Source organism: Haliotis rubra, unplaced genomic scaffold (assembly GCF_003918875.1).
Source record: "Haliotis rubra isolate DU_JTF1 unplaced genomic scaffold, ASM391887v1 Scf340, whole genome shotgun sequence".
NCBI lineage: Eukaryota > Metazoa > Mollusca > Gastropoda > Lepetellida > Haliotidae > Haliotis > Haliotis rubra.
Window position 1 is genome coordinate 1 of NW_025767014.1, and position 17,448 is coordinate 17,448.

Sequence of the window (17,448 nt, forward strand, 5' to 3'; positions counted from 1 at the left end):
TTTTGATACGGTTTTAATGCCTGAGTCAATCCTTCTTTCAGTTGTATATTTTCCTCAAACAGTAGTTTCTGTAGGAAGAACTCCATTCAGCTGACATCATCGACTTACAGGGGAACCCTGAAACCTTCCTGGGTCAACCAGGGCTTGGGGAATGTGAATACGTAAATGAGAATACAGAAAGAAAAATACTCAAGGAGAATACAGAACGAAAATTACTTAAATGAGAATACAGAAGGAAACGTACGTAGGGGAGAATACAGAACGAAAAGTATGTAAATGAGATTACAGAAGGAAAAAGTACGTAGGGGAGAATACAGAACAAAAGGTACGTAAATGAGAATACAGAACGAAAAGTATGTAAATGGGAATACAGAACGAAAAGTACACATGGGAGAATAGAGAAAGAAAAGTACGTAAGGGAGAATACAGAACGAAAAGTACGTAAGGGAGAATATAGAACGAAAAGTACATACGGGAGAATACAGACTGAACGAAAAGTACGTATGTCAGAATACAGAACGAAAAGTACGTAAGGGAGAATACAGAACGAAAAGTACGTAAGGGAGAATACACAACGAAAATATGCAAAGGAGAATACAGAACGAAAATACGTAAAGGAAGAGACATAGCAAAAATACGAATCGTGAAACTGTTGATATAATCGAATTTAAGAAAGTTTTAAATTGGTTGAAATTCTGGCACGAAGCATTACTGCTCGGGTTAAGAGCAAAACTCAGACATGGTTTGTAGTCAAGCCCTCGGGTCTTAGTGTATTAAAAAGTTCCATCACACCATCAACACCCGTTCAGGGGGCAGAGCGTTAGCCATAAATAACATGAACACTTTGTGGGTTGTCTGGTCACATTAACAATCTAATGTACTTGATGATAAGCTCTTATGCATATCATAATAACCTTTACTCTACTGACCTATCGTGACACCGGGTGAACTCTGTCAAGGCCATTATGTATACATCATGCAGTATCTGGTGTATACAATTATACAGATGTAAGGAGTCAGCACCAGTGAGGATGAGGATGAAAACCACTGTGACCTGGCCTTCTGTAGCTCACCTTCCACAAACCATGCCATGGCAAATCTATTATAATACTTCGTTTCTACTTGATTTGGTCACTTTAAATTCATTATATGTTAAGAAACATTTACATATGAGTATCTGGAATGGTAATTCGTGCCTTTTGAAGTTTTGTTTTAATTCGCACAAAAGTTTATTATCGTTGATTGTTTTACCTTTAACAGACTTTTATGGTCAGTAGTGTCTATGTCTTACAACCAGAACAGCTTGGGGAACTATTCTAAGTTGCAATGACAAATCTGGAGATTGCAGGGTCTGTTAAGATGTGAATCGTTATAATGCGGCAAAATGTCATAAACTGTAATAACCGCACTGCGGTAATACCAACAAATGTCTCTTGTAACTAGACGAGCACAAAATGATAAAATAAACGGCTGAGATACCATACAGAACAGAATAGAATCGGCGTCAGCCAAAGGAAAAGAGTAGTCATTTACATCCAGGAAATGGTTTTAAATACTAGGCGACCAAGAAACAAGTGACAAATTGTGGCAAACATAGAAAATGAAAAATGGACGTCACAAATACAACACGTGACAAAGTGATGACAAGAAAGAATTGGAGAAACCTATAAAGAAAATAGGAAACTTCTAACTTGGTTGACGACTTGTGGCCTATTGCTTTAGCTACGTTAAGGTATCCATTCGTACACCCTTATCAAGCTGGAACACACTGGAAAGCATTACCCATACGTTTTATACATCAACATGTTCTTGTTAAGTCGCCACTTCAAGAGTACTAGGTGCCAGTAGGTGGAGATACTTTGTGACAACAAAAGATAAAAGGAGACGGTTGGTTGCAGTAAATGTATAAAAGAGACATGCAACGACAAACGAAAAAGAGACAGTCGTCCAACGTGAAAGGTAGAATAAAAAAAGGAAACGAGAGTGACACAGAGAGTGGCACAGAGAATGAGGGTGGCAAAACTATTTTACGGAAACATTAAACTGACAGATGGAGGTCGACACAAAGACAGAAACTGACATTGTGGGCAGACAGAATACACGTGTATCAATTAAACCATATGATCACTGAATTCGACATTAAACAGCGCCATCCCATTGGAACATGATTCTGAACGCATCGCCACCACATCCACATAACTCTATCAATACTTTATACCAAGGTGGGGGACGATAATTCCGAGGAGACGGAGCCCAGTAATGCGTAACACATACAAATCGCACCCTGCCATGCCACTCTTTGTAGCTGGATGTGCGCATTTAAATATTTAACTAGTACTTGATATTTCTCTTTCTCAGGGTATCCCGGCTGGGTGTCTTCAAAAAATATATGTCAGAAGGTCAGACTATCAAGAAGGTTGCCATTCATAATTAACATTAACACAAGTCCTTAAACAATGATCATATCGCTTGACAAACTAAATGTGATCATGTACCTTAAAGAAACGATTAATATGCAAATAGAAAGGCACACCTTATTCATACACATTGCAAATACTGTGTAAAAATGACAAACTTAATGCATAATTAGCAAGCCGTATAGCCTGTACAGCTCTTTGAAACATCTCCAATAGCTGGTTTGATTGAGAATGCACTCAATAATAGGTATGCAATGGCAAACCTATAGTAGATTTTAATGCTTTTCTCAACAAATCGAAATTTAATAACCTTATCAAATGTACATTTCAATCATATAGCCCCAGGGTGTAAATATCGTTTAACTTAATTGCAAAATCTTGCCATTAGACCAAAATCGGATTCAGTCGCCGTAATTCCGATCTACTTAAAGCCACAGCCGGTAATGTTGATCTAGATTATTCTAGATTACATCATTCTAACGTGATTAGAGTGTAAATAGCTGAAATGTACTCGTGTGTTTACTCGAATAAATATTATTCGAAAATTGTAATATATTCACATAATTCTTTTACGACACGCACAGTATATCACAGCAGTGTATTAACACTCATGTAATATATGTTTTATTTGGGATCACACTTTCTCAGTAACGTACAGATTCTAGTACTTTTGGGGTTGAGTCCCATCCGGGATTCGATTATTAACACTCATGTTCAATAAAGCTTTACTGAACCACTAATAATGATTCCCCTTACTGACATGTTTGTGAAGTACATGAAAAATACGCCTTTTATTTGTCATTGTGCTGGAGTTGTTACGAATACGAGAATGTCATTTTCAAGGGGGGTGCACAATGCATATAGTATCATTAATGTCATTGATGTCATTAATGTCTGACAACCTACCAAATTTAAACAATGGAATTTAGAACTGTAACGTTTTAAGTTACAAGTCTGCTATTAATAAATAATATCACATCTTAACCATTCACAATCAAGTAAAATGATTAGCAGTGACCTCTGAATGTCTTCCACCATACGTACATTCCAATTATGCTCATGTGTGTTAATTCCGGGCCTACATTCCCACAACAACGTGTTAACCTGTTAACCCTACGTCTTACAAGAGGAATATGTAGGCTGTCGGTGTGTGTGATGTCCGGCCTGACTTGGACAGTGGCCGCAGGTAGCCGCTTGTCGCGGCATCAGATCATGACCTGTATGAAAGGATGGCTGTCCAGTGGTCAAGGAGGCCGTGTTCAGTGGGGATAGCCTCTTAAGTAGGGACATAAACATTTACCTGTGCGATAGCTGCAGGTGTGAGGGTGTCTGGGGCGTGGGACCCCTGGTACGGATGGGATGATGGTTTGAAACGGGCTCAGCAATTATTGGTTTCTGTTATTTTAATGATTCTTCCTCGATATCCGGCAAAGCATATTTCCGTCACCTGACCGTGTAAGGAAGGTGATTTGTGTGTTTGTTTGTTTGTTTGTTTGTGTGTTTGTGTGTTTGTTTGTTTGTTGCTTAAGGCAGCGCTCATTATTCCAGCTGTATGACGACTGTCAAAATAATCTTGACCGGGCAATCCAGTGATTAACAGCATGAGCATACAGCCGCACGATTGGGATACGATGACATGCACCAAGCAAGGGTAAGGATATTCGAAGATAGACGTGAACATGTATAGTAGTATATGTGTATAATAGAATCTGTATCAGTATCTTTGTGTAAGGACACCCATGTCACCCCCTCGCCCTCTGCCTCTCCCTCTCCAGGAGAAGGTTGCACATAAATCATGAAGTCCAAAGGTTAGAGGGAATAGCTCCTGCTCTCTCTCTCTCTCTCTCTCTCTCTCTCTCTCTCTCTCTCTCTCTCTCTCTCTCTCTCTCTCTCTCTCTCTCTCTCTCTCTCTCTCTCTCTCTCTCACACACACACACACACACACACATTCTTTTTGCCCTCTTTTTCTTCATCTTCATTTCTTCCACATTCCTCTCCACTATCTTCTTAAATAGATAAACCAATCTGACTCTGTATCTCTCCACCCTCATCCCAACCACCGTGTAGACACCCGAGGGTGTTGCCAGTAATACTGACTGGGTGTCGGTGGAGGGCAGGCTACCCCAGGCTACCCCAGACTACCCCAGGCTACAGCAGGCGCAATCACACCCATCTTCAGCGATACACTGGACATATACCCCTCATCAAGAAACTGAGATGGTATTATAAAGTAATTCATTAGAGAACCGTGTAAGTAATACCTCACCGGCCAGGACATAAACGCTTAACAACGAACAATACGATGAATCACTGTCAGAGACACGAGACTTAAGTGTTAATACTGAGTGAATGACATAATGCTAAATGTCGACGTGACCTTAAAGGTCACATGCAACGTAAAACACAACTTTGCAGATTCTGATACCTTTCGGTATGGACATACCGAAACAAATCGTCAACAATGCAAATTCAACTTATAAAGTTGAAAAATAACGCGATGAGAAAAAACGCGCGAAATCGGAGTTCAAACGTTTCACTAATTTTCCCCAGACTTTTCTGGGGAAAACGGGTTTCAACAGCTGGGCTGCGCTCATAGCACGTGCGCAAGTAAATAGGTTCGCGCAGCTTGGAAGCGGGTTGTCGGGTGAATACTCGGTGAAGGCTTTGGTGTGAGCTATTTTTCTAATGTTTTGTTGATATCTCACAGGCGCGAGCTTTTTTATATGTTATGACAGTAAATTAACTGTTTATATAATTTCATTTGTCTATTTCACCACACGTTCTTCTTACCGAGACACTTTCTCAGTTCGATACTTAAAAGCAATGTCATTATTTAGCGTTGACAGAATTTCTAACTGTGATATAGATATGTCGTTGTCACAGACAAAACTCAATGTCATGTTTTATTGACACCTGTGTGTCTGCCTGCCTGTCTGCTAATGACAATATTCAATACACAGCTGCTATCACTGACCACATGCAATTTGAACATAACACCAATCAGGCTATATATACACCATAAACAAAATGCATTGATTTATGGCCCGAGTTCGGTCTCTGTCACATTATGTAATTACACAGACAGGCAGGTGTGATACTTGAACACATGACATGTTATGATGTCTGTTGATTGCAAAATGTTATACACAAAAAATGAGCATGTATTTACAAAACCCAACATCTCTCTATATATATACACACAATTAGCCGTGAAGGCATCTGCAAATGAACCAGCCGTTACACTTGAGTGCACACCCACCCGCTCTGACTGGGTTCGGTATCCCGGCTGCTTCGTTTCTTGGGAAGTAAACCGAAGTACACAATTTTGCACTTTCGATTTGCGATTGTACGCTTATAATTTTGTTTATTTATTTTTTCGAAACCAGCAATGTATATTATATGTCATGAATAAGTGATAATTGTGTTTTAATTATGTTTGATTTTTTGGTTGCATGTGACCTTTAACCTTCGCACGAGCACCGTTGAGTAGATAAGCCATGTTTATTGCACCGATAATTGAGCTGTTTAGTTGACAGTTTAGCAGTATAGCGATAATAACACGATGTGTAAACATGAACGAAATCACCAATATTGAAACTGAACCCGGAATCAGCGTGACGAGCGAGCGCATGTGCAGGGTCCCACCAATGCCATAACATTATATTTTAACCACAATGGGCCACTATGTAAACTGCAACTATTCCATATATTGCCGGTATGCGAATATGTACTACTCAACTTTTCATAGGGATATGTCATTGTATTTATTAAATATGCTTGACATATCATGGGAATCGTTTTGTGTATCATAGGAAGAGGAAATTATCCCTATCAAAAATTGAGTGGTGTATGATCTAACATGCAGTAATCCATACAGGTTAACGGTGTCAAATCCAATACAATGTTACGACAGTTAACAACCGTTTAGGTAAATACGGGTATGTTTTCTAATCAATCGAATAAATAATTGAAACTGCTTTAGCATGTATGTAAACTGGTATAGGATATCCAGCGAGCAGACGACACAACCGGTTCCCGGTTGAAACTGTGAGCAAGTCAGGGCTCGCTATTTTTACCTGGTCCCTTGATTTGGTTGGCTGTCAGGTGCTCGAGGAATATTGACAATCTCTCAAGCGGGCACGCGCCGTTGGACAGAGCGGACCAGTCGTATTCACAGGTCACACAGAGAGAGGGTCTGTGCTGTTCATCCCGCTAGGAGCCAGTCAACAATGACCCGGGCTCCGTTACCGACCTGAGATCGCTGACGGATCATATTTTACCTATGGGACGTACTTGCATTCTGTTGTCAAGCTGATTCAACATGGCGGACGACAGCCAGCTTGAGAGTGTTTCTAAACATGTGTCAAAAGATATCGTATGGGACGATCGACCGAGGACTTTACGACAAATAATGACGAGCTGTCGTCTGCCTTTTCATGTCAAAATACATAGAGGGGATTTGTCAAAATATATACCAGCGTCGAGTGATCAAAATGACGTTCTGCATGTGTTGGAAGTTCGACGGAGGAAAATTGTTTTAGGCAGACGACTTCAGTGGGAAAAAAGAGCCAATGATTACACTGTGACTGGAGATCAGCTGGACATACCAGCTTCTTTCAAAGGTAAGTGTCAAATGGTGTTGTACACGTAGAGACGATGAAAGCAGACGATAACAAACATGAGAAAAATGGTGCAACTGTGACGAAACGGTTCTAAGTTCTTGGACGTGAGTGCATCAATCGAGAAGAACTTTACCGTTACCTCTAAATGGAGTTACACTAGAGAAGGGTCTCTGCAGTTTGCATGGTTACATTCTGGAAAGGCGGTGCTACGGGGTTGTGGATGTCTTTCTTGTGGCCTGCAGTTAGTCGTCTTGGGTTCTGCTTAATTTCCAGTAGTTTTCATTACCAAAACTTGAAGTTTATATTTTTATTTAATTTGTCATTACTCTACCACGTGCATCCACAAGAGCATAAACACCATGTATTTTTCAAATCACATAGTCTTCTCTAGGTCTGTAATATATATCATATGTGTGTGAATTAAGGAAACAACAGCTTTTATCACTGATGTCTTACGACATGGTGAAAAAACACACCTGGAAATTTGAAAGAAGCATGTATGAGAATATAACAAAAAGTGTTTCCTGTCGTGGTTTCCTGTAGATGATAATTGTTTCCTAGACCAGCTTAATCTGATCGAGTGGAGACACATCACGTTTTACTTGTAAGAAATTAGATAAATGACAATAACACGATATTTAAACATGACAATCCATGGTTCAAATCAGCGCCATGACCAGCATGATGGTTCATCAGCCAGATTTCAACATCACGGTGAACAAAGTTTCAAAGGGGTATTATACTAAAAAAAAACCACAGTGATACAAGATCACAGAATGACGGACATATGTACATTCGTCAGTAAGCATGTTATACATGTTATCGTGAACAAATTACTTTCTCTGTTTCCTTTGAATGTAAAGAAATAATGTGATCAATAGCAGTGTAAGATTCTGCGTGTAATAGTATATGTTCATATACTCCCATTGGTATTCAACATATACCCTGAGTTACTGAGTATAACCAGAGACCGTATACTGGTATATCGTGTCTGGTATAACATCAACCACTCGGTGGACTCGTCGTTCGGCGCTGTTACGTGAGATGCAGGTATTAAGTAAGCCAAGTTGAAATCTAAACCGCCAGTCATAAATCCGTGCGTTTCATAACGCGTTAAGCCCGTGCTGCACGAGATTGGGGTTAACAAAAACTCTTTAATGCCATTCACAAAAAGGTAATTACTGTATGATCCACTTATACTTGACAGAGTATGTAATATAATCCTTTTCATATTTGTATTTCAATGACATGTGATTGTTTGGTCATGTCTGAAATTGACCGACGTGTAATATCGCCACCTGAACAGATCTATTACATCAAGGTATCGATGATGATTAATGATGATTAAGGTAAATCAGCATTTGCTTTCAATAATGTCACTTTAAACCCCAATGACACTATCATTATTACTGGATTGTCCATTCCAATCAATTTGTATGGTTATTTGTTTCAACCAAAACTTATATCGATGTGTTTCTAAAACTGTTTGAAACGATTAGAAATAACTGGCATATTCTCTCACACCATGAACTGCGAAAGCAAATACCCTTTGATGAAATGTCATTGGTTGTCTGAAATGATCGTTAAGTTAAAAACACAAATGCAAACACGAAAGCTGACAACTTGAAGGTGAGAATTACTGGTTTAGCTCTGTCAGGCATAGCCGGCAAATCTCCGATTAGATTTCAAATGAACCGATGGCCTTCATTGACACCACTGCACTATGAGTTTGCGAAATATGTCATCTCAAGGACGAACGATTCATCGCAAGTGGGAAGTTTAGTCATCACATTAAGAAACTAACGCTTAACTAGCCTCAATAATCCTCCATCTAGCCCGTTCCACATGGATGCGACCAAAACACTTACCGAATGCAGCTGAGCGAATTAGGTTAACTCCTTAACAACGGCTCCTGAATTTCACATTGAAATTTTTATTCCTTCCAAATGATATTAAATCTTAGGTTCATATCGGTTAAATTGATCCACCCCCTGACGTAATGGATTTGTGAATTAGAAGATTATTGAAGTTGTTTAAAATTCCGTGTTGTGGAACGCGGCCATTGCTTGAGTGGAGATGTTGATCCAACATAAACGAAGCAGCCTAATGGTTACGCCAGTGTGTGAACAGATTTGCCTCGAGGTACGTACTTTAAGTGAACGGTTTGATAGATTGGGGCGTTAATAGATTAGATAGGGTGGTAGGTTTCGTCAGTGACGTGCCTACTGTTGTATGTTATTCACTGTGTTAATGTCTTTATATAATTAGTTCGGCATTTGTTTCGTTAATGGTCAAAAGTTGGTTTGTTTGTTTTTTGTTGTTTAACGACACACTCAGCGATAATCCAGCTATATGTCGGAGGTCTGTAAACAATCAAGTCTGGACCTGACAATCCAGTAATCAACAACATGAACATCGGTCTACGCAAATGGGATACGATGACATATGACAACCTAGTCAGCGAGCCTGACCATCCGATCCCGTTAGTTGCCTCTTACCACATATAGCTGGAATATTGCTGAGTGCGGCGTAAAACTAAACTCACTCACTAAAGCATTGACGAGAGGGCACAGTTTTGGTCAACTACAAATTGTTCACAGCAGACAATAGATGCATCAGCTACATCCAGCCACCCCACGAAACACTGAACATGACTATTCCTGATCCATAATAAGCCTTATGGACAATTTAGAACATGAATCGACCGTCGTAATAGATCTTAGTCGAAACCAAGCTGCTTGATCAATACATACCCTAACGCTGCCAATTAATCATAATTACTTCAAGATATTCATATCTCTCCACCGATTACTGATAATTACGACACCAGGATCTGATCAACGTGTGTGATCCTGCAATCTTGGTGAATGAGAAGTGTGATTGATAGAAAATAGATGTACTTGATGAACTCTGCTTCGTGGTAATGTCAGTGATGGTGGTTACGAACATAAAGAGTGCGCATACGACAGTACTTTCAGGTGTGTCACGGCACGTCGTGGGAGGAAAGTGATGCCGTTCTCAGACGTTAATCGCTTTGGTCAAACCTACCAACGAGCCTAGAAATATAATAGGTACGATCCTGGATTTGAACCCATGATCATAGGCGTCTGCCGTACCCAAGGGAGGTAACTCTTTATAACTAATTGAGGCGCCCGGGAACACTGGGCCGCATGTGAGCAAGTCCCTATGCAATGGATTGCTGTGCAATGCAGCCACCTGGAAAACACCTAGGTCGGTTAATATCTGACCACGGAGGTCCTTGTGCGACAATTGAGGATCAGATGAACACAATGGTTGTGGACGCAGCTGGATTGTGACTACAAGTCCTCGATGTGTTAATGCGTAGTCGTACTCAAACAGTCGTACTCTATCAGTTGCCGGTTTGACGATTTTTGTGTTCGTTAGCAGATATGTTTGTGATTTTATTCATGAAACATATTAACAACGACCTCAGAACCACAGAGATTCTATTAAGGTGCGTTTCGTTCCTTCTTTGACCCCGGTGGCGATTCCAGGGCAGAATAGGATACACATACCCACGCACGCACTTGTCCTATGTTGTGGGCGAAAATGTGGATTGGTTGGGCAGATATATTATTGTGCATATCCTGTGTGTATCCTTCCTGTGCAATCAACAACAGGTTTGTCTGACCCAGTTACCAACTCACCCCTCTTTGCCCACCTGGATGGGTGTTGTCTGAGGAAGATGACAGAGTAACTACGTGTCCCTGGGATGCCTACTGATGGTTCTGCAGCCTTGAGATGGTGGTCTAACGGACAAGAAACATGACAGCAGCTGAAACACCCTCTCTCCAAAGAACATCGTGACGTTGATAAAGAACGTGACATGTCACCCTAGGCAGTCCTGATGAACAGACACTTACAGATTCTACTCTCTCAATGTCCCTCATTTTCGCTCATCCACGAGGACAAGATGGACATGAGAGGCCATCAGGACCCCATCAGTCAAAAGGGGCCGCTTCTTAAGCGACTTAACGAGAGTAATCGAGCGGTACAAAAAATTAATTACTCTCTGGACATTTTGTTTGTCCTCAAGACAATATACCGTGTTTAAACAGCATGTATCCACTACTTGAAGGACACCGGTCAAGCCTGATGCTGGTGATATTTTAATTATAGATGATCTTGTAAGCTAATTGTCCGTTAGTCCGAGACGAGTGAAAATCTAGACGGACTAGTTTTTTCTCTCTTCATGTTTTAAACCACTGTTCTAACATGAGCTGCAGTCTAGTTGGATACGTATTACGCTGTGCTGGTTCCTCCTCTTAAAGGGACGCGAGTAGTGCATTGCCATTGTATGTCTATGACATTTTGGTTTTTGTGTGCTTGACATTTTCCTATTTGACTTTTTCCTTCAGTTTTACCTGTGACATTTACCGAGCCTTTCTTCTGAAGGTCAAGTGGTAGAAGTCCTTGAACCTCTGACAGAAACACGGAACTGTGACTTGTTGCACCAAATCCAGAAAAACGAACACCAGGCATCGGATTATCACTTATAATCCTGACTGCCAGTAATTTTTATTGACAAATAGAAACAATAATTTGCAAATCACCCGTGTCCCATGAAGCAGAAGTCGGTATCCACGCTTGAAAACTGTCGTCGTATAGAAAAGCTGAGTTGTGTTTGTTGGTTACGTGGTGTGAAATTGCCTCCCTCGTCAACAAAATATGTCAATAAGCACCTCTCCACATCCGAGGCACATTCTTTGTAAACTTACCCATAAGGTCGGTTTGAAATTTCATTTGCGTCAAAATATTTATAGAAACCATTTCGAAGACAACTGTTCTGTAGATCGTTTGCCAGTTTACACTCATCAGAGGGGTACACAAAGTCCGTGGTCTGGACTACCAGTTGTTCGACTTCCATTTTTTGTGGTTGAGCGGGTTAAGCGGCTGACTTTGTGTGCTTTGTGGCGATTAGGTGCCTGACTCTGAGGGTGTGGGTTCGAATCCCGGATGGGACTCAACTCAACAGAAATGCTAGAATCTATACTTTACTGAGAAAGTGTAATCCCAATAATAACATGTGTTGCTAATAGAAGCTGTTCATAACTTCAATATTTCAAATTTATCACACTGTTGACAAAAGAAACAACAAAACAAAGACTACAATATTTTGGGTACCGACCTTGTGATCTCCTGGCATGTGCTGAAATGTAATCTTTGAAGAAATATGTTGCACACTGGAAGTGTTGGGTGTTGTTATGAAATGAGACCCGTGGAGATCCGGGTTAGAATGAACCTTCAGTAACCCATGCTTGTCGTAAGAGGCGACTAACGAGATCGGGTGGTCAGGCTCACTGGCTTGGTTGACACAATCATGTCATCGGTTCCCAATTGCGCAGATCGATGCTCATGCTGTTGATCACTGGATTGTCTGGTCCAGAGTCGATTATTTACAGACCGCCGCCATATAGCTGGAATATTTCTGAGTACGGCGTAAAACTAAACTAACTCACTCAGCTTATGAAATGAGATGAGGTGGGTGAAAAACTGTTTACTGATTATTGAAACAAAATTGAGAACTGACTGAAATAAAGTTTGTTCAATACAATCTTCCCATTGAAACATAATTTAAAACCGATAAGGCCGAAAATAGCCTGGCTGTATTTAATCATTATTATAAACGTAATTCTTTACCTGGACAACCACGCGCGCCAGCTGGTCAGTACGGTGGCTTTCAAATTCATTTTTCACACCCACTGCTGTTATAAATGTGAAAACTGAAACCCTCTTTGTCGAAATGAAATAGTCGCGTGATTGCCCTGTTGTTGAACAAACGGGCCTCTCTCACGTTTTACTCCCAGAGAAACAGGCTCTGTTACAACGCCGACCCCCTGCCGCGCGTTCTGTACTTGGTGACACGCTTCCCGGGCCCCCGGGGATTGAAGCCCCCAGGTAAAAATAGCCAAATGTAAGGCATTTAACGCCAGGGGGATACCAGCCCTCCGACACAATAGTGACTCTCTCCGATTCACCCCCGGAGAATTTGTTCCTTGTCGGTAACGGCAAGATCTGGATCGACTACAATCTGCACTTCAACTTGGACTCCAAGTTCACTGCCATTCGTCTTTGAAGACCCTAAAATAAAAATGTCAACATGCATACTTACATGCTTTTCTATTGTTTTAGGTTGGCGTGATGCTTTTTTAGGGACAGGTGTAGTAAGTACTGCCATGTGGGTTATTTTGGTGGACAGCGTTCTGGGCAAAGTCACGGCATTGATGTCCAATATGCCGCCTGGGCAATATTTAGCTTGCAGTTCATTCCGAAAGCTTATGCGAGCGTGTGTGTTAAACGTCTTCAGCATTGTCTGTTATACTGGGAGGAGAACATCTTGGTATTTCGCACTGACAGTCTAATCATGGTTATGCTGGACCTGCCTTGAGGTAAGGGTGTTACGTTTCTGACATGTCATTTTAACCTCCCATCGTGATTCCCATGAGGCTACAAGATCATTACGTCAGCAGAATTTCTAATCTGGGCCAATAGTCTTCGTCACCTGGAAATTGCCTCCGTTGGGTGTACCAGGATGTTGTGATCGTGAGTTCTAATCCCATGTTATGATTATGATTCGTTGATTTCAGCATCATACCCGTGCCCGCGGATTTCAGCAAATTCTGAGACCTTCAGCACTTCAGCTTCCTTACAGTGTGCGAAATAGTCACTGGCTCGCTAGCCCACAGTCACTGGCCCGACTGGCTGGTGATTTTTCATGTGGTCATTTTGTAAATATATCACTCTCTCCGACTTTTTAAGTTATTTAATACACTTTTAAATTATGCAAGATTATGACCTGATAAAAATGTTCATCGTATTAGCAGCTTACCTTTGTTTAGGCTAATCTTTTGCTTAGTTTCTACAATTCAAACTTCGGACTAGTGAATTATTTTGTGGGCTTTTAGCTTTCAGGCATAAACTCGTCAAATTACTAAAATACTTTTTTTCAAAGCCAACAAATGATTGTTCACAAAGCCAAACTCACTGACCAACTAATATTCAGCTATGAAATGATTCACCTTCTGCAGTTTCTCTTCAATATTTTAAAGAAATATATTCGAGATCAAAACCTTTGTCGTTTAATCTACCAGTTATGTGATGTTGACAGAGAACAGTTTAGTATGTCATCAAAGGTGTCCGTATGATGACCACAGATTGTTCTGTAGAATATTCTTTGTACATCGACAAAGCCACACGTTTGAGTCATAGAGATTGTTGAGATAACTGTACATAAACGATTACTTCATCCCTTTGCCAGTCGTTACTGTCACGTAGAAAGAACCACCGAAACTAGTCTTTCTCAGGGATCGATTGTTTTTTCAAGGATAAGAGAATGAATACCACTTGGAAAATATCACTGGTTTTGACTCCTAAGCAAACAAAGTAAATCTTCATCACTACCCTCATAACGTGCCAGCATCCCCCTCAAAACGTGAGTAACCGACCTGCTTATCCGGGGTCTGTAGTAACAGTCATGTTGTTTGTGGTTCACGTTTACGATTGTGAACAATCATTTGTTGGCCTATTTGTCGGCCTCACATTGGTATCGACCCAGCGCATACCTGTCGCATCTCCCAATTAGAACACGGACACGAGTTATGTCTGCTTGCGTTATGGATGCAGAACTTGTTTAAACAAAAATCAAGATGTCTTTCTGATATGACGGACAACGATGTATGTTCCAGGCAGTACCAGCATGGTTAATGACTAATCGTTATTCCGTAGCGTTCAATTTTCTGTGCCACTCGTTATAACCCATGAATTGCATTTGTGAGTTGTTGCTGGGTTTTTTAAAAAATACAAAAAAACTGTTTGTATTTGATAAAGGAATTAGTTCATGTGTGTGTGGTGTTTAACACGAGGCCTGTCACATGCTATGTATTTTGTTCTACAGAGGAGAGTTATACAACTGGTTAACAGCTTTCAAATTGGATGTGTACCAAAGTTAAAAAATAGGCTCTTCTGATGTTTGCTTCATCTCGTACACACAGATTATATCCTGTATACACGGAATATGCATTAACTATTGTATGCATAGTAACACGTGAAATGAATCACTTGACGCTTTGTTTTCACAGTAACATGTTGGCAGATTTTTTGTGGTCGTTTTTTATTAGTGTTTGAGGTGGGGGTGTAATTGTTATTGTTGTTTTTTGGTTGGATTTTTTTTTGATGATGTTATGTTTCACGTCATTAAACCGGTTATAGCAGTATTCCAACCATACCTGTACGGTGACATGAACGAGGTCCGCGCTTTGTTTGGCTGACTGTTTAACACCGTACCCAGCGGTATTTCAGCTGTACGACTGCAGAGTGTCTATAATTAACCGAGTGTATATAATTGACCAAACAATCCAGTGATTCACAACATTGATCTACGTAATTTGGATACAGTGACGAATCAACCAAGTCGAACACCCGATCCCCTAAGACGCCTCTTAGAACAAGCTATGGGTACAACGTGTGAAGGCCATTTCTGGTGTCCCCAGCCGTGATATTGCTGGAATATTGCTAAAAACGACGTAAAACCCATACTCATTCACTTGCTCACTCTCTCTTTTGATAGCACCCGTGAAAGTCCGGGTTAGAATTGGCCTTCAGTAACCCATGCTTGTCGTAAGAGGCGACTAACGGGATCGGGTGGTCAGGCTCGCTCACTTGGTAAACACATGTCATCGGTTCCAAATTGCACAGATCGATGCTCATGCTGTTGATCACTGGATTGTCTGGTCCAGACTCGATTCTTTGCAGACCGCCTCCATATAGCTTGAATATTGCTGAGTACGGCGTAAAACATAACTCACTCACTCACTCTTATCATAGGCATGGTTGTTGAAGATTGCGCTTTGTACATGTTGAGAATCGAGTTTCAGTAAGTGCTAGAACCTAGCGTGTAATCTGCTTTTGGAATGTATCAGGAACTACTGAATGAACATGACTATATCACGCGCAATAATGTTCACGCATACATCTGGACTAGACAAACCAGGTATTAACGGCAAGCATTGATCCAGCCTGTCGGTGTACGATCATATTCATCTCAGATGTTTGGGTGAGCGAGTATGGCTTAAGTCAGTATGACGTCGAGGGACACAATAATGGCCTTCATGAAATTTACCCATGTGATTCCAACACACGAGGCTTCGAGTGAGTGAGTGAGTTCAGTTTTACGCCGCTTTTAACAATATTCCAGCTATATCACGGCGGGGGACACCAGAAATGGGCTTGACCCATTGTACCCATGTAGGGAATCGAACCCGGGTCTTCGGCGTGACAAGCGAACGCTTTAACCACTAGGCTACCCCACCGCCCCACGAGGCTTCGTCATGCCGAGCCATGGTCAAGCCACGTAAGTTGCCCTATCGTCCAAACAAGTCATTCCTGTAGCATCAGGCTCAGGAGCAAAGTCGTCTTAAAACATTCCTGCATCTTTGGGATCACATGTCTCCTGCTGTGCTGACCATATTTGGTCAGCAAAGTACCCTCAGATCGATACAATATATGGATCCCAATCAGTAATCATTATCCTATCAACAGTCCCACAACTACCAACCGCGTTGGCAGGAAATTAACCGACCGAGTTCCCTCTAATGGTTAGAGCCCAACAGCGTTTAAATCGTAAACCAGCCAAAGAACCAGTTTGCCTCTATCACATTACAGGGTTGGCGGTCGGTCAAGCATCATGGGTATAAATCCTCTTATTGTTTGCTTATGGTAAACAATCTCAACCCGGGCCCTGGCAAATAAGACAGCAGCCCAGATCGTGGTTACGTTAGTTTATTTGCTGCCAGAATAGAGTTATCCAACCTTAGTGATCTAGGGGAAGGGTCAAATGTCACTTCTTTGGCCGTAGGATTGCGGCTGTGACGTAATCGTTTGTGAACGTTTTAATGCAGTCGTGAGCAAAGACGGCCACCTAGTAGACATACAATAGCCTGAATGCGAACTGTAGGTCATTAACGAAGACATTTGTTACAAACCAGTTGCCAGTGTCAATGAATGTAGCATACAAGTTCGTACTTTGTATGTGGGGCAATTAAGGTTTAATTTCCGTGTGACCTACGAGTTGACATCGCATCATCAAGGCTGTCAAAATATAGCCGTTGTCCATTCTTCTTAGGCGTTAGCGCGCCTGGGCAAACTAATGTAAGCGTTGGATTGTCCCGCTGATGTAACGAGTTCTATTCATGTACGTGGGTACAGTGTCTAGTTACCCCAACCGTGAATTTATATAAACTTTATTTAATGTTAAACCCAACTCATCCATAGGTTTCTGTGGTGGTTGTAGCCAATGTACATAATGGCCGCCAATTGCCTTGTCCAGAGTGGATTGTTTACAGAGCGCCGTGAAATAGCTGGAATATTGTTGACAGGGCGTTAATACACAA

General features: G+C 41.1%; 1 protein-coding gene across 1 annotated transcript in view; it reads left to right on the forward strand.

The window, feature by feature from the left end:
- Positions 1-6,595: 6,595 nt before the first annotated feature.
- Positions 6,596-17,448, forward strand: part of LOC124284634 — a 50,945-nt gene continuing 40,092 nt past the window's right edge. The window contains 1 exon segment of the mRNA XM_046720739.1: positions 6,596-7,039. Within this exon segment, the coding sequence (XP_046576695.1) occupies positions 6,739-7,039 (301 nt within the window). The 5' untranslated portion in view covers positions 6,596-6,738.